This window comes from Rhododendron vialii, chromosome 10a, assembly GCF_030253575.1.
Source record: "Rhododendron vialii isolate Sample 1 chromosome 10a, ASM3025357v1".
Classification (NCBI taxonomy): domain Eukaryota; kingdom Viridiplantae; phylum Streptophyta; class Magnoliopsida; order Ericales; family Ericaceae; genus Rhododendron; species Rhododendron vialii.
The window spans coordinates 18,938,147-18,956,331 of record NC_080566.1 but is presented as its reverse complement, the minus strand read 5'-3'; the positions used below and the strand labels follow the sequence as shown (position 1 = coordinate 18,956,331).

Sequence of the window (18,185 nt, the reverse complement as noted above, 5' to 3'; positions counted from 1 at the left end):
CGTATATCAATAAGGCAAAGGACAAAGGTGGCAATGCCAAAGAGAATGACAAAGAACCAAAGGCAAAGATAGCGCATCACAGGAACTAGGAAATGTGAATGCCTATTCGAACTGGGATGTGTTAAGGGGTTGGAAGGTTGGATTGTCACAGTCTTTAACAGCAATCACAATCTTTTGTTTGAACCTGTCTTTTTTAACTACCCAAAAGAACCGAGTGTTGATGCAATCTCAATGTACTCCTCTCTTCTTCCTCCAAAATGGCTTTAGCCATGTGCATGCGAAAACTCTTTAGCAAGGATAGGTCCTTTGGACCACCCACATCCAAAGGCGCATCATCATGTAGCTACACTTCGGCTTGGCCCCGGCCTCGACGTCGACATCGGCCTCGAACTACTGGCGGTGGACCCATAACCTACACATATATGCCAATAATACAATACAAATTAGTGTTCATAGAACAAATAAAGATTAAAAAAATTATTGAAAGCAAGTATAAAATTGAAAAAAGTTTACCTCTTTCTGTGGCTGTGCTTCGGGCAGGCCCAAGCCTCGACCTCGACCTCCTCCTAGAACTCGAGGTTATCGACCAATAACCTACACGTATATGAAAATAATACAAATTAGTGTTTAACAAAATACAAAAATAAACTACTTAGCAATTGTAAAATTGGAAAAAAATAATCTGCCAAAATTTCAACATTTGGTTGCCGAAATAATTATAACATTTCGGTTTCAAATTACTAAAACTAGTAAAAAATTTTGGTTTTTGGTTACCGAAAGTAATTACAGATTTCAGTTTTTTGTTACCGAACGTATCATTTCGTTTAAAAATATTGTAACCGTATATGAAAATAATACATTAAAAGTTAGTTTTCATAAAACAAAAAAAGATAAAATACCTCATCCTCAAGTATGTCCTCAACGACAACATCTTCCTCTTCATGTGGATGCACTTCGGCCATCCCAGCCCCAACCTCGACCTCCTTGACCTCAAACTCGAGGCGGTGTATGCATAACCAACACATATATGAAAATAATACAAGTTAGTGTTCATAAAATACAAAAACAAATTACTGACTTAGTGTAAAGTTGGAAAAAAATAATTTGCTAGAATTTCAACATTTGGTTGCCGAAATAATTATAACATTTCGGTTTATGATTAGTGAAACTTGTAAACAATTTTGGTTTCTGGTTACTGAAAGTACTTACATATTTTAGTTTTTTGTACACAATTTTTCAACAATTATAACAAGAAGAAAAGAAACAATGTGCGGTATATCAGTTATTAAAAAGCAAGCCAAGCCAAATTCTAGGTAACTTAAAAGAGAAAATTTTGTTGTCAATCTCCGATTACTAAAAACTACCTCAATTCGTCACAATAAACAAAACTATTGAAAGCAATTTACCTCAGCAGCTTCAGATTCGTCCTCATGGACAACCTCTTCCTCTTCCTGTAGATGTGCTTCGGGGAGGGCCCCGGCCTCGAACTCCACATGGTGGACGCATAATAACCTGCATATAATAACAGTAATACAAACTTAGAAGTCCGAAAAGGCAAAAAAAAGTTACGAATGCCAATAATACTCTTGAAATCTATAAGTGTTATGTCCTAAAACCAGTTTCACCACTCATAGGCTTTTCCAGCACCTAATTAACATACAAAGCACAGTTCCAACAATAACAATTTCAACATTCAAAAACCGAAAATATGCAACTAATATGGTTTTTGGTTACCTAAAATGTTAACCAATTTCGGCATCTACTTTCCGTAAATTATGAAGCCCAGCTTAGGCATATTTCAACATCTAACAACCGATATATGTATAATTCTTCAGTTTTTATCAACTGAAATTAATAACTTCATACAGAATCTAAATTTTGGAGAATCTAAACCTACTTTGTTTTCGACATTTACCTTCCGTTTTATCTCAACAATTACGGGTTAAAAATTTTGAAGTGTGTAAACTATTTCAGTAGTTAAATGTCGTTTAGGGTTAACTAATTCGACAAAAATGCCCCAATAAAACATGTTCGTCATCAACCCATAATTTCAACATTTACAAATTTTAGATTTTACCAAAAGTTTCAAAATGGTTGCAGTTTGGAAGTACTGGTGACTATACAGAGAGAGAGAGAGAGAGAGAGAGAGAGAGAGAGAGACCTTGAAGAGAGGACGGAAGTGTGACAGGGTGGTGCTGCGGTCTTCGGGGGGGGGGGGGGGGGGGGGGTTAGGACTAGGGTTGCTCAAAAAATCTGGTGAACCGTGAAACCAGTCTGGACCGAACCGATCCGTACCTTTTGGATTTTGTCCATGGATTAATGGTCCGGACACCGGATTGAAAAATTAGAAAACTGTGACTCGCGGTTCGGTTCACGGATTTTCATTACGAAACCGTGGATTAATCGAACCAGACCGTGGGATATTTATTTTATATAAATAATACATATATGTGTGTGTATTTATATAATAAATTGTTTGTAATGTTAATACTTTTTTCCACCAATTTTAGTATTTTATCTTAATAATGGGATATAGTGTAGATGAACATAAAATATAAGGAGTAAATCCTAGTTTTTCCGTATAAATTACGAGTAACCCTAGTTGAGTTTCAGCAGTTCGTTTTTTTTCCGGTTCTTTTATGTTATGTAATGTACTATAACTAGTGCTTACCCGTGCCTGCGGCACTACCCATCCTGATTGGAATTGATTTGTACCCTTCCGTTAGATTCGAACCATGAGCAAAAGCTAGTGAGGGGCGAGGGGGTCTCGATTGTGGAGAGCTTAAAAGGCAGGTCAGTGTCGTCGTGAGTGGTGGAGGACGGTGAAGGAGAAAAGGGCGCATGAGAAGAAGAGAGATGGTCTGGGTGAGGTAGTGTTTGTGTAGGATCAAAGAGAGAGAAGGAGAACTCTTCTGAAGTAGGGTTTCAAATTTGAAAGTGGGTGTAATTTTGATCGGTGGCAATTATGTAATTAAACGAAAGAGGCTGGACAATTTAATAGAAGGAAAATTTCACCTCAACCATTGGATCAATTCAATCTCAACCATTGCAACAACTTGTCCCTACACCATTGTGTTTTATAATAGAGATGAGACAATCCTACTAGTGTTTTAGATTCTTTTGAATTTGATTTCTAAAGTAAGCCTTTGGTGGTTTATGTAACAAGTATTTTCTGGTGGTGTTAAACTTAATTTTGAATGTCACCTTCTTCTCTTTTATTGTGGGATAAATGCTTGAGATTTATTTTTGCTAAAATCCGTGGACAAAACCGTAACCGATCCGCGAGTCACGGATCGGATTGGAATCGGACTGTAGGACTTTTGGTCTGGACACGGATTTCATTTTGTAAAAACCATGACTAGCGGTTCGGTCCTCAGATTCCTAGAAATCTGAACCAAACCGGACCGCAAGTAGCCCTAGTTAGGACTGCGAATAGCCGCCTCCCTTAAAAAACCCATCTCGTTGAGTTATATCATATTCTTATCCAAATTTGGGGAGACTCAAACTCATTCCCATTTTTTTAAACCCTATTTTCTCTTTCATCAATTATGTGTCACTTTATTAATTACAAGTGTGCCATTCAATAATAGATTTGGGTAAAAATATGGGTTTAACATTGGAGATGCTTTACCCAAATCAAGCTTCTAACCCAAATTTGGCTGAAAATTGGGTAAGGAGGGCTTTAGACCCCATTACGCTAAGAACTTTTTCTTTTAGAACATTTTGTCCTCATTCAAATTTTTTTTGTGATTGTTCGTTTTACGCCAAACTTTTGTGGAGTCGATTTTTTTTACTTAAAAGTGGTCATTTTAAAAATATTTGGATAAAATTTACTTTTCAGCAATAAAAAAATTGGCACAAAACTAACAAAAGAGAAAAAAATTCAAATAAAAACAAAAATAAAAAGTCCTAAAAAGTCCTTTTAGTGCTTAATGGAATGGGGTCCTAGTTAAGTGTGAAAAATGTATAAAAGTGTGTGAAAGTGTATAAAAAATAAAAAGAAAGTGTTGAAATTTGTGTTTTTTAATTTTGTTTAGCTTAATGAAAGCCTAGCCAAATATGGATAATAACCAAATGAAGCTTTTGACCCAATTTTCAGCCAAATATCGATAATAAAAAATGGGTTAGGGCTTGAGATGCTTTTAGTAGAAAAATATTTAAGGGAAAAAGTTTTACACCTCGCTTTTTTATAAATACACTTCAAGAGTTATCTTTTAGTGCTTCAAACTACACACAATAAGAACGCTAGAAGGCAATATTTGAAGTGTACTTATAAAATGAACAGTGCTACCCACACAGATGGTTTTCACACAGACATTACACAGATTTTTTTGTGGGGCCCACTAGAGGGTCCCACAAAATTATTTGAATCGTTCATTAATTTTAAAATATTAATTTTTAAGAAACCATGTTAAAAATCAACTCAATATTCTGAATGAAAAATTGTAAGATTGGATCAAACACTTACATGTATTCTATTGAGTTGATTTTTAACAGGGTTTCTTAAAAATATTTAAAATTAATGGACGGTTCGGATCATTTTTAAGGGATCACATAGTGGGTCCCACAAAAAATCTGTGTAATGTCTATGTAAAAACCATCTATGTCGGTAGTGTTTTCGTTATAAAATAGTGGAGTGCAAAACCCATTTCCCATATTTAAAAGGAAAGAAAAGAAAATTCTAAGTTTCATGTTTGATTTAGAGGGAAAGGAAGATAAGCAAAATGAAAATAATTATAAACAAAAGTGTAAAGAAAGTATTAAGGAAAATTTAAAGTGTTCAATGCTTTAATTTGTTATTTTATCCTCTTTTTTCTTTTCAAACTAGCCAATGAATTTTTTTTATTTTATAATTTCCTCCTTTTCTCTTCCTTACCCTCTTAAAACACAACATATGAAGGTTCATTTGATTAGTGGGAGAAAAGGAGAAAACTGCAAGAAAGTGAAAAAATACATTTTATGGGCGTTTACTAAGCAAAAATGTCTTAAAAAGTATTGAGAGGTGAAATTAATGGGAGAATCCTCCAACACCTTTAACTTGGCTTATAATTTCTCACAATATGTGCGGGGATTTACATTTTTTGTGGGTATGAGCAACAATTAAGATCGTTTCCTTACCTTCCATGTAGGGCTGCAAACGATCCGAGCCGCTCGCGAGCGGCTCGGAGCTCGGCTCGATAACGGCTCGGCTCGGTTCAAGACAAAAACGAGCCGAGCTCGAGCTCGAGTCCTGAGCTCGTTTCATAAACGAGCCGAGCTCGAGCTAGTCGAAACTCGGCTCGAATTGGCTCGCGAGCTCGATTATATAATATATTTATATATATATTTATATATATATATATTTTACATATTTATATTTATTTATATATATATATTTATATATATTTGTTTCATAAACGAGCCGAACGAGCCGAGCTCGAGCTCCGAAAATACCTATCGAGCCGAGCTCGAGCTCGAGTTCTGCAGCTCGTCACGAGCTCGAGCCGAGCTCGAGCTCATTGTTTTTGAGGCGAGCCGAGCCCGAACATGCCGAAACTCGGCTCGGCTCGGCTCGATTGCACCCCTACTTCCATGCATGTGTATTAACTGTCCATTGTTTTTGTTGTCAGCACATACAAACTGTCATTTTTTTGTTGTCAGCACATGTAAAATCTTTCGGCCTTTCTAGAAAAAGCAAAACGACAGTAAAATTTAGCTGGATGACTACTGTTCTTACATAATTATCAGATGGTCCTAAATAGAAAGTTATTCAAACTTGGTTTACTTCAAGTTCAATCGAGCTCCAAAGATCAGATCTATCTGACAAAGAAAATCAGGCAATTTCACTAGCTCCCACTGCCTTCCATTTATGGCTGTCCAAACAGACCCTTGGAAAGTTAAGTTGAACCCAATCCCATAACTACAATACAAATTAGAGCACATCAGACCATACAGGACAATCGCAGAAAAATATGTCGGCACATATCTCAGGTAAAAAAGATCGTAAGCAGTTGAGAAATATTCTCAACCAGCAACTGAAGACAAATCTAGGCTACAACTTTACAGTGGGAACTCAAATTCCTGTGTCTCAAATACTACAACAGTCGCTACTTCAACCGCTGCTATTAGTGCAGTACCAGTTCCAAAATGGAAAGTGCTGTGCCATTCTTGAAATAGTGGAAGTTTCTCATACTGAAGGATTAGTAAGTATGTTGACCACTTTTCTTCTGCTATTTTATAGGCAGAGACAAGCACAGAGAAACTGGTAATCGACGATAATTGCCTGGTGGAAGAGTGTTATTGAGATTTTGCAAGAGACCGGCTAGAGACACCGTGCAACAACTTGACAAACCCAAGGAAACTCAGCTTTCCATCTGTGTGTCTAATCCAGTCATGAAGAACAGCATGAACTGGGATGGATGGGCTAACGCCTAGTTCCTGAAACAAATTTCCAAGATACTACAAATCAATCTACGATTTTGCAGTTAACTGGAATCATGAAACTCATAAGCCTACAGTATAACTTGGTCGACCCCATTTTCTTCTAACCATCAAACGTGGCCATTGGCATACCCACAATGCAGTACATTAGACGGATTCATGTGGGCCCCTCGCATTATAGATCGTGGATGTGTTCCATCAAATGGTAAACATAATGAGACACTAAGGGATAAGGGAATGTGGTCACCCTAGCATTTCCTGTAAAAATTATATACATAGGAAGAAAATATAGAAACACTAAGATCTTGCATCAATCAAGAACCGGGATAAATCAATATGGTGCCATGCAGTGGCGGTTGCAGGAATTTTAGTTATTTGTGTTAGATAGAGCTCTAAAATTATTTTTAATCTAGGTTGAGCTGAAAAATCGATTATGTAATGAGCTAAATGGAAATGAGTGTTTGGAGTCCTCAAGTCGGTTCAAATCAACCTTTTAAGGTTCAAAACAAAAAGACCAAGACATTTTGGGTCTTCATTTATTATTTTAAGAAGTTCCATTGTCTGTCTTAGTTTTTGAGGGTTGCCAATTGACCACCCTTTGGTGCCCAGGAACAGGAAACAACTTACCGAAGCCAGTTCCTCAATGACAATAGCCCTGTTCCCATCACTCTCAAAAAGTTCATAAGCACAACGAGCGTGTTGCTCCCACCGTTCAAGAGCCTCAAGCTGATGGACACTTAATGAAGCCGCACAGAATTCCTCGAAATCCATCCTTCTATACTGAAGTGCATTAAGCTGCCATAAAAGAATGCCAGTTAAAAAAAACCTGTCATAAAAGAAAGAGAAAACAGTATACCACTCCAAACAACAGAACACCATAAAGAAATAAAAACCATTTATTGCAGCATAACAATCAAAGCACATACTGATGCTAGAAATTCAAGGACATGGGACTCCTTCATAGCATCTGTTGCATTTTTAGTCAAGGCCTGACCAAATCATCAAAACAAACAAAACCTGAGCAGCAACATTTCCACCAATTTTACCCAGGAAAAAAAAAAAAAACATTTCCACCAAATACAGTATAAATATGCAACTGTCTTGCTTCAACCAACCGCTTTGATATTATCGAAGCTTATGGTGCCATTTTTGTTTGGTACCAATAGCGCATACTGCTCCTTCAAATAAAATAGCTCATCCACTGTCAAGGTTTTGGACAAAGCCTGCCAAATAACAAGAGAGAAAAAATGAAACACAAACTACTAGAAGTATTATGTATTAACCTGTCAAGTACAAACCACAATCGGCATAGGAAACAAATAAATGCAAATTAATAATCTCCGCAAAAACATGACTAAACAAAACTGAGAGAAGCAAAAACTTCAGATGGTCAGTGGAACTAATATCCTACTGTCCAACTGGTATTTATGCTTTCATATATTGTCTTAGTTTTCTCTTTTGGGATAGTATCCAGATTATTTACAGATGTGTGACTATAACCAATCAAGGCAAAATTCAGAACCATGCAAGTTGCCGCAATTTTTTTAAGTGCTTGAGAATGCAAACCGAAATGCATGGAAACCCTGCTGTTTATCACATACAAATTGGATACCCAAATGAATATAAAAGTATTTTCTGAAAAAACTCCAGGGATGGCCTCATTTGCTTTGTTTTACATTGTATTATTTCCTCAAACTTCACACAAGCTGCATGCATGAAAGGAAGAAATAAACCCAATGCTTCACTCAATTTGTTCTCAGGCTGCAGAAAAGGGCATCCCATTGTTCCAATTCTGGTAAAGGAACTTAAATATGGAAAACAATCATCAATTTTTGTTTTTTGCAGGTTCCACAATGCTTCCACTAGAATCAATACATAAGAAGACTACAGCGACAAAAGAAAAGACAAACGTGCACATAACTTGTTTCTCCCAAAAGGAAAGGTGAAGCTATTTTTCTTTACAATGCGTAACACTGTTAAAGGAATCCTCTACATGAATTCCTACGGAAGAAGCCAACAAAGATGGCAGAAAGATATACTCTCTGTAGGGGCATATACGAACCCGTAAAGCAGCTTTACGAAGAGCAGATGAACGCATATAGGCCTTCATGAGTTTGAAGATCATTATGTCCAGGGGCACTTTTGCGTCATTGTTATTTTTGATCCATGGATGACCTATAAGAAAAGATTGTTATGTAGTGCTTCAGAAATGTAAGAAACAGTAAACGGCAAACTTTTAACAGCGTTTGGGACACTGACTTAAGGCTTGTGCAGCTGACATTCTTTTCCGTGGATCCTTGTTCAGTAAGCGCTTGACAAAGTCTTTTGCCTCAGACGATAGAGAAGGCCAAGGTGATTCATCAAAACTGGGATCGACTTTTAGAACAGCCCGGAAGATCCCAGATTCTGTTCGAGCCCAAAATGGGCGGCTCCCACATAATAGAATATAGGATATTACCCCTATACTCCAGACATCAGCTTCGGTACTGTAAGACCTATGCAGCACTTCTGGTGCCACATAATATGCACTGCCAACAATATCATTAAGCCTCGCATCTGCAAATAACTAGGCATGTCAAGAAAACCTAACCTATTAAGCCATTCTACGCAAAAGACAACAGTATGACATGCATTACGAAGGACAGACCTGGCTTCACAAAATCTGACAACCCAAAATCTATGGCCTTTAGTGGTGAGTTCTCTTCCTTTGATGTGAACAAGAAGTTCTGATCCAGCAATTCAATAGTTAGATGACACAAATACCATAAGAAACTGAAAAGACACAGAAATACTAAAGCAAAGTTATATTACTAATATAAAATATAAATATTGTTGATATAGTCATATAGATGTTTTAGCCAATAACCAACATCATCATGAGTGCAAATCTTCTTTGTCGAACATTTGAGGTTTGAAGCAATCAGAGCATGGATAGGAAATGGACACAGATAGGACACGAATGGAGAAACCGAGAAACTCACACGTCAATTTTCTTTGAAGAACAATACCAGGGACACGACAAGTATACATAGATATAAGAACTATTTCTCAATTTTAATGTTGTTTATATTCAACAAAACTACATGAGAATTGTTAAAATCATTTTCTATGTTCTACAAATTGAGAAACAAGTGTGAACAAAAGATCTTAATATCTATTTTAAAAAGCTCTATTGGTGAAAATATGCTAAGCATTGGGGTTTAGATTTGGAAACTAAGAAATCTTATGAAATTAAGAAGCCTAAAGGAGGACACTATGATTGAGATATCCACTGTTGTCATTTGACATAGGATCCCACATTATTTCTTCAAAGTGCAACGAATCTCATGTATTTAAGCATTGGACACCTGTCATTCCTAGATGCTGATAAAGGACACATTGGCGACAGTTTGACTCCTGTTGGTGTTTGGCGCGAGACTCACACGAAGATCACACCTTCTCTTCGATGTCCATGCTTCTCATTCAGAGCAATCAATGACAATACCAAAATCTCAATTCTTTTCATAATCTGGAAAAAAAATTTGTCAAATCTTAAAACTACAATATTTCATTCGCTTGCCCAAGAAACTTCTCAAGCAGACAAATCCATTCTCTTGCCATAGACAAAAAACCCCAAAAAAAATTACCACAGTTCACAATCAAACAGTTCTACATCTAATGCCAATAATGCCGTGTGTGCAATCTCAACTTGACATTATAGCCCACCTCAGGTTTAAGATCACGGTGAACCACACCCTGCAAATGGCAAAAGGAAACAACATTTAATATTTGGACCAAGACAGCTTTTGCTTCGTCTTCTGTGTATTTGCCACCCCTGCAGAATAAAACAAACTATCCATACGTTAATTACTGCCCAGTTTCATCCGTCAAAGTTCTCCCTTCTATCCACCAGTGTCCAAAACAAATACGTGAAAATACAAGATTTCAGCATAGCTAAAAACAAAAAGATACCTCGCCAGTATTCTATCCAAAAGCTCCCCACCTTCACACAACCTAGAAAAAGTAATTCATCGATGCTGTTAGAAATTAACCCAGTACAAGCATGCGGTACTGCCCTTCATTTTCGTGCACAGAATCAGTTAGCAAAATACAAAGGTACTCTCAACATAGTTGTTCACATAGAGGATAGAACTGTTAGCTAAACATGAAAATTCATGTGAGTGGTTACTAAACTAATCAAAGATCCAAATTTGTCACCACTATATAGGCGAAGCCAATTGCACTGTATGATGGGGAACAAAATTCATTCAGGTGTCAAGATGAAAGCTTACTCCATCACTACGTAGACATTTTCATTGTCTTCGAATGCGTCATAGAACTGGACTAGATTGTTATGTCCTGACAAAGCCCTCAATATTTTCACCTCCCTTCTTACGTCCTCAATGGCTATGGCGGTGGTCATCTAGTTACAAGTATAATAGAGCAGGATTAGCATACAAAGTCAAAACATTAACACATGAAAAATCTGAACTAAACTGAAAGCACTCTACAAATCAACTAAGATATCAACCAGAACTCATTATGCTTCTCTTGCAGAGAGCAAGGGGTTCAAACATCAAATTGACACAAGGATCAAATTCAATAAGTTCCAACCAAAACATCAGTAAATATAGCAAGCTAAATTGATTCATACACCTTTCCTTGAGAAAAGAAAGAAGAAATGGAACACAATTTTCCAAAGACACCTTGAGCAACAATATTATGTGATCTTTACTTTCAATAGGAGAAACAAGTGAATTTCCAATCATCGAGGGTCAGCTTTGAGTCATCATCTTATTTTCATTAGTTTTGTTGTTAGTCAATGATATTGTCTAGTTGATAAAACTCAAACGAGTCAATGCTAAACTACCAATTTGGAGAGAACTGAGAAGCATTAGAGCCAAGTTTTCAAAATAAGTAGAAATAAAATTGAATATATGGAATTTCCATCTAATAACCATAGAAGGATAAGTGAAGAGCTAACAAAGAATACATATTTGTTATGCGTGATATTAACACGTATAGAGAGAGAATAGACCAAGGTGGTTTTGGGATGTTTGGTCATATACAACAAAGACCATCAGATGCAACAGCCAAAAAAAAATTAACTTCATCATAGTTATTAAAAATGCTAACAGGAGACAAAGATCCATATTGACATGTCATGGTAAAAAAATGATTGTGAATTAATTAAATCTAACTAAATGTAGACAAAGTGGAATGGCAAGATTTCATGTAGCTGACCTCATTCTAGACACAACGTCTAGTATTGTTTGGTGTATATTAATATTCACATTTATTGGTATGGATCACCGATCACCTATTTCCAATAATCTAAGTTTACACTAGATGTTTTTTCGGTTTTGCAATAGTTGTATAATAAGCTCAACATAAAGTATTTCAAATACAAATTTCTTTTGGCCAGGAAAATACATCCATCTGTACTACCAAAACTATAGTTGATGGAGAGAGAAAAATGAATGAGCTGGTTAGGCGATGAAATCATGTAATGGAGGTGGGTGAGGTCCAACAACTAAACATACATATATATTTTCGTTGTATTCGCGTGAACATCCTAAGCAATATGTGGCGCCTCCCATGCATGTCATGCATGGTGTGATGGAGTTAAAGGTTGTTGCTAAAATGGCATCCAAATCCTCCAAATACTCTCCCAAGGGAATATTTTACTAGAATCACCACATACGATAGAATGGACCAAATTCGATTAAAATTCTCACTTCCAAGGCTCCACCATAACATCACACGTCCCTGCACAGATCAATCTCCAACTTAGCAGCTCAAAAATCACATTAATAAACTCAAACCTCCCAATCCCCTACCTAAAACTCACGCTCCTTATCCATGGTAGTTGGTAGACTCTGACAAAGTTGTCATAAGCGAACACCCCCTCACCATATGTGTTTCCAGAACATGAGAACAATATCCTCCTTTTATCTCCAATGACAAATGAAACATGTCCAGAAAATATGCCACCACAGTACTCTATATTGTTTCTGTGGAGGGCTGAATGACACTTACTGGGCCAAACATCATACTAAGCCCGAGGCCCATACAGGTTATTGGGTCGAACACTCAAAGATGATGTGAACTAATCGGGCTAGGATCAGCTGGACCATGGGCTTTTAACCCCACCTTATGGTGTGACAAGCAAGAAGAACCGCCCAGTTATTGAGCCGGGTGGTGATGGACCAGGCCCAGCCCATCTTGGGCATTTGGCTCAGTCAGCCCATCTTGGGCATTTGGCTCAGTCAGCCTCACGTGGATGCCAGGGTGATTACTCGGCCAGGTGGCAACGTGCCACTGAGCATGCATGACGACTTTGATTACTCCTAAGACGGTTACATGATGATGTCATGAGCACGAGGCCATTATGAAGGCACGAACCGGGCAGGAGGTGCTTGGAGGGCAAGTAATTCTCTCTCTAAAAAGTACGAGCTGAAACCCTAAAAAGAGTTACGCCACACATAGCACTTCTATGGTTCAGTACTTTCCCGAAGGGAAGCTGACTTAAGCATCGGCGTGTCCTCCAGCCAACTTCCAACCGATTAGCACTAATGGTGTCATTTGCTTTGCAATCACTCAACTAAAGGAAAGACAAGACCATAAGACATTTGTCTACACGACAGTAGACAGAGGAATCAACTGCACCACAGTTCGTAACCCCTCTAAAGTCAAGCTCATCAAAGCTCCCAGTTCATAAGACCAAGATTAATCACAAACCATGAACCTACATATCTAAATCATTTCATCTCCAAAAGAAATGAGCTAAAACTGAAGGATATTTTTTTTCATTTTATCAGAGCTAAAACTGAAGTTCAACAAGCATAGAAGGCTGTCACCTAAATATCTGTTCAAAAAAATTATTCCAAACAATAACAACAGAAGTTGGAACATGTCAAACCTTGACTTTAGGGATAACCTTGACCGCAACCTCTTGCCCCTTCATCTCTCCCTTCTTGAACTTGGCCCTGCAAGTATACCCAAAATGCCCCCTTCCAACCTCCTCCCCAATCTCATACTTACCCCCAAAATTCTTTGAAAACCCGAAACTCTTATCAAGCCCCACCACGCGCCCACCGCCCTCCTCCCCCGCCGCCTCGCTGCCCTCCGGTATCGCCCCTCCTTCACTCCCATTCGGCTTCACCGACCCCTGCCTCCTCGCCAGCGCCGCCCTGATGTGCCTGGCAGGCGAGGGCGGCGGGAACGGCCGCCTGAAGAACCGCTTCGGCGTCGAGGTGGCAGAGCCCCCATTGGCCGCCGGAGTCTTCTTGGAGAACAGGTAGTGGGCTGGGCTCGGGCTGTAGAACGGAAAGAAGGGAGATTTCTTGCCTATATCCTCGTTCGTAGGGTTTTGGGCAGTGTCGGATGGTTTAACGGCGTCGTTTCCGGGACCAGAGTTGATGATGTCTTTTGCTGGATTGGCGTAGCGGTTGCTGGTTTCTGTGGGGGGCTTGGACGTGCAAATACCCATGGAGGTTTTTTTAACGTGCTCGCCGTTCCAAACGGAATGTTGCTGTAGGTGTAGCTGGGAATTGGAGCATTACACGAGGACTTGGTTGAATTTGATTAGACGTTTTCGGATTGGCTTTTTTGTTTCCTAGGGTTTTACTCGGATTTGGTGGTCTGTCTTCCGAGCCCTAGGAATAATGTGACGGAATTGGTTGTTAGAGAGAGAGAAAGAGAGAGAGAGAGAGAGATCTGGAGATGGTAGATAAAAAGGAGACGACATGGCTTTGTTTGGCTTTCATACTTGGGTTTACAGTGTCGTGTAACCATTTGTTTTCTCTAAATCAATTGCATTGCGTCACGTTATTATATTTTATTAATTGGGACCACTATTTTGACATGTGTCGCAATGCAATTGATTTGAAGGAAACAAATGTTTACACCGGCGGTGTAAACAATTTATTCTCATTTTAGTTTTGGTAGTGGATATAATAATTTAATAGCAGAGTAAAGATTGGGAAGACGGATAATGATTGGAGAAAGAAATGAAAGTAATAATTGGAGAAATCTACATAATAAAGGAGAATGGTTTTTTAATTTTATGTCTCATAGATCCTAACCATTGATTTGCTTCATAAATCCTATGGCTCTTTCTCTTTCTCCCAAACAATATTAATTGCACAGTTACCACTAATTAGATCTCACGTTGCACCGTGCCTGAACAAACTCCTAGTAGGATAATAATTGAAAAAAAAAATAAAATAATAATTAAAAAATAAAATAAAACAAAGTTAAAATGGAAAACCAACCTAGGGGATATGTTTTCGGTTTTATAGTCAGGTGACTCGGGTGGGCCAAAGAGGAGGAGTTTAGATCATCTCCCTCCTTCCCGTTCCAGAAAAGTACTAATGCCTCGTTATGGAGCGATAAAAAAAAATTTATTTTTTAAGAAGATAATTTTAAATTTAAAAATTATGGGCTTATTGAAATACAAAAATATGCAATATGGATCTTATTTGAAAGATCTCATCAAGATCTTTTATACGAGGCAAAAAAAATGAAAAAATTATTTTTCAGTTACATTATTTTTGAGTTTGAAAATATGAAATAAGCTTATTATTTTTTAAAAAGGTTTCTGAAACGGAGCCTAAGTATTTATTTGTAATTTCAATTTAAAAAATAGTAATAAACTTATAAAAATAATTTTTTAATTTAACAAGATTTATATTGTATATTTTTAGATTTCAGTACGCCCATTATTTTTTAATTTAAAAATTACAAAATAGGTACTTATATGCGGTACTAGAACGGAGTCGGACCTTTGTTTGTATAGAATGAGTTTGTATAGGATGAAAAAGTCCAAATCTGAATATTTGATTGTTGCAATTAATGATTTGTATTTGTTCGAGGACTCTTTCGAAAAAAAATGATTATTATTGGTAAGTGTGTTTGTATAAACCTGAATCATTAATTGTACCGGTGTATAATTCAAATTTGAACGGTCTCATCTAGTGTCCGAACTTAGGCAAATAAATACATAGATGATTAAACTATATCCGCTTTTGTCTTGTTTTTATTTTTTACAGAACGTAATAGGGCGTGTTTTGCGATAGATGTGTATATAGATTTTAGTTTCATATTATGTTGCAGATTTTAAATTTCAAATTTTAGTAAAAGTTCAGAAATATTGCTTATTGCAACTGCGAGATTATGAGAATTTGTGTTGCAGAATTTTAAAAGTTACCCAAACCCAACTTTAACATTTTGATAATCCGTTATCTAGAATTTTTGAAAAATACCCCAATTGATTTTGAAAAACTATAATCTCAAAATTAAAATAAAATATCCTCACAAACACGCAGAGAATATCATGACTTTCGTATAAAGTTGAAGAGCATCTCCAACAACTTAACAAAGAAAAAACAAGACCATCGCTACAATAAAATAACTAAAATTTCATTGTCAAATTGCATATGTTGGCAAATTTAGTACGTAGTTATTGGGTGACCCATCATTCCAATGGAATAGGTAAGTTTATTCTTGTGATGGATGATATCATTCTAAAAAAGACAGGAATGACAAATATGAATACTTTTTATCTAGAAAATTATTCGACTATGATTAGCCTATATTTATTTGGTGTATCTAGATCATATATATATACACATGGTTCGGATTGGATTGGAATGACCGTTAACATAAATTTACAGACTAAACCATTGAACACAGTTTTAAAAATATTGAACACGGTTTTTAATTTTTAAAATTAAGACCAAACCACACTACTAAATAACCTGACCAAACCATTCGGTTTGGACTTGAAATTCTGGACTCGCGGTTTGGCGTTTTTTTTTCTCACACCTAGTCGGTGGCCGGGCATGGGAAGACGAAATTTAGGAGTGCTTTGGCTAAAAAAGTTCATCCGAATTATTGAATTATTCATGGCCAATAAATCCAACTTGTTTGGACTCAAAATAAGAGTGGTTGGACTGGCTTCTTACCTATACGTGGCAAGAGCCCAAATCAATTTCTAGGGTAAAATGTCATGAATAGACCACTTTACCCTTCTCCTCTCCGTTTTTTTTTTGTTTTTTTGTTTGTGTTAATCCCTACCTGCCCCTTCATTCAAAGGCATTCTGATAATTAGTGGGGTGTCCAAATTGGAAGGTAAAAGAAATCAAATAATCCACCGACTAAAGAGCCAATAAGCCAAACCAAAATACTTTTTAATTTTTTAAAGGAGCTAAATAATCCAATAATCTAATAAGCCGACTTAATCATTAGGTCAAAACACCCCTTAGCCCCAAGAATTGTTGTTAGCTTTTTTTTTCAAACCGAAAGGAGATTTTATTACGATATAGTAGAAGATGAGTCTGAGGCTCTAACATCATCAAGAGCTAGGGCCATGAGCCATTGGGTAATTGTTGTTAGTTGAATTGTTCACTTTTGCTGCTTTCCCCCCAACTAAAGAGTCAATGTTGTTTATTCTTTCTTCTTTTGTTTTTGGCATTCGTTAAACTTAATCTACTATATCCCACGGGACTTCGAAAGGGGATGGGTGCTTATGTGAATCGAATTTTGTCCATGTGCATGGAAGCATAAAGGAGACACCAACTGCACTCCACTCCACTTGCCAATGCTGTTAATTTAATTGAATTTGATTATCTGTCTAGCGATTATTTTTTGCATGCGAAATGCACAGTTTCCAAAGCAATATGGGACAGAGGGAGTAGCTCTCTAAAAGATCTTTTGAACCACGTAAATAAAATGTAGGAAAAAACTAGTCAAAAAAAATGATCGTATTTTATAGAATACGTCTTTCATTTCAAAATTACTACGGCGCGATACCAAATACAAATTGAAAACCAAAATAAAAGAAATTACAATTAGTCTACGACTATACAGGACTATAGCCCACATGACTTGCCTTGTTGCCCGTATTGACGAATTTGACTCCAGCCCTGACTTGTATAAAACTACCAACATCATGTCAAAAAAGTATACAAGATTGAACCGAAGTAGAAAAAATTCATATAAAACTCACCAAAGACAAAAATATCACCTATTTTGTGTTTTTTTCTTGTATTTAGTGATTTCCCCCCCTTTTGACAGTATATATTTTTTACTTTGTAGACTCTGCTAATCGATACGAATAATATATCAAAAAAATAATATGTGAATCTAACAAAATTTCAGAAAACATAAATAAAAATACCAAATCAAAAATTTAAGAAGAATGGATAAGTCACTTATAAAAAAAAAAAATTAGATAGGTCAGTCAACTCAAGCAGAGTTGTTTAGAAAAAATTTATTTACTAATTCTCTCTGCCAATCACCATGAAACGGCTACCGAATGGTTAAGGAGATAAGTTCTCTTTTGAGAAATAACATGAGGAAGCTTACCAAAACCATAGGAGAATCAAGAACATCAATATCTTATCTCTGTCCATTGGTGAAAGAAAATTAAAAAGCGAATCTTAATTTGTTGATTATGATTTTAATATGTGTGTAATTGTTTGTACTTGTTAATTGTCATACACGTATCTGTTGGTGACTTGGTACTGTACTCCTCCCCTAGCCATTAGTAAAGTTAGACCAAACTATTTGTTCAATCGTCAAACCTTTATACCAAGTGCTCCTTTTGGTTACTAGGAGTATAAAACATGAAAAAAAGAAAAAAAAATGCATAAACTTGAAAATTCAAAGCTTATGACAGGTCAAATTGGCCTACGTAAGAAGTGACGGTTGAAGTTGCCCTCTTAATTCCAATTGGACTTGATCTTATCAACTGGCAATTAATCAAGTACTTTTGTATCCAT

At 36.8% G+C, this 18,185-nt stretch overlaps 1 protein-coding gene across 1 annotated transcript; it reads right to left on the bottom strand.

Annotated features, from left to right (window-relative positions):
• Window positions 1–6,186: 6,186 nt before the first annotated feature.
• LOC131303814 (CDPK-related kinase 5-like) lies at window positions 6,187–14,148 on the bottom strand. Its single transcript, XM_058330841.1, has 11 exons — window positions 13,322–14,148; window positions 10,692–10,822; window positions 10,372–10,413; window positions 10,126–10,234; window positions 9,068–9,146; window positions 8,680–8,976; window positions 8,483–8,595; window positions 7,536–7,643; window positions 7,347–7,409; window positions 7,048–7,215; window positions 6,187–6,417 (listed from the first exon to the last, which is right to left on the bottom strand). Exons 1-11 carry the CDS (start codon window positions 13,889–13,891, stop codon window positions 6,277–6,279), a joined length of 1,821 nt encoding a protein of 606 aa, XP_058186824.1. The 5' UTR covers window positions 13,892–14,148; the 3' UTR covers window positions 6,187–6,276.
• Between the last annotated feature and the right edge of the window lie 4,037 nt (window positions 14,149–18,185).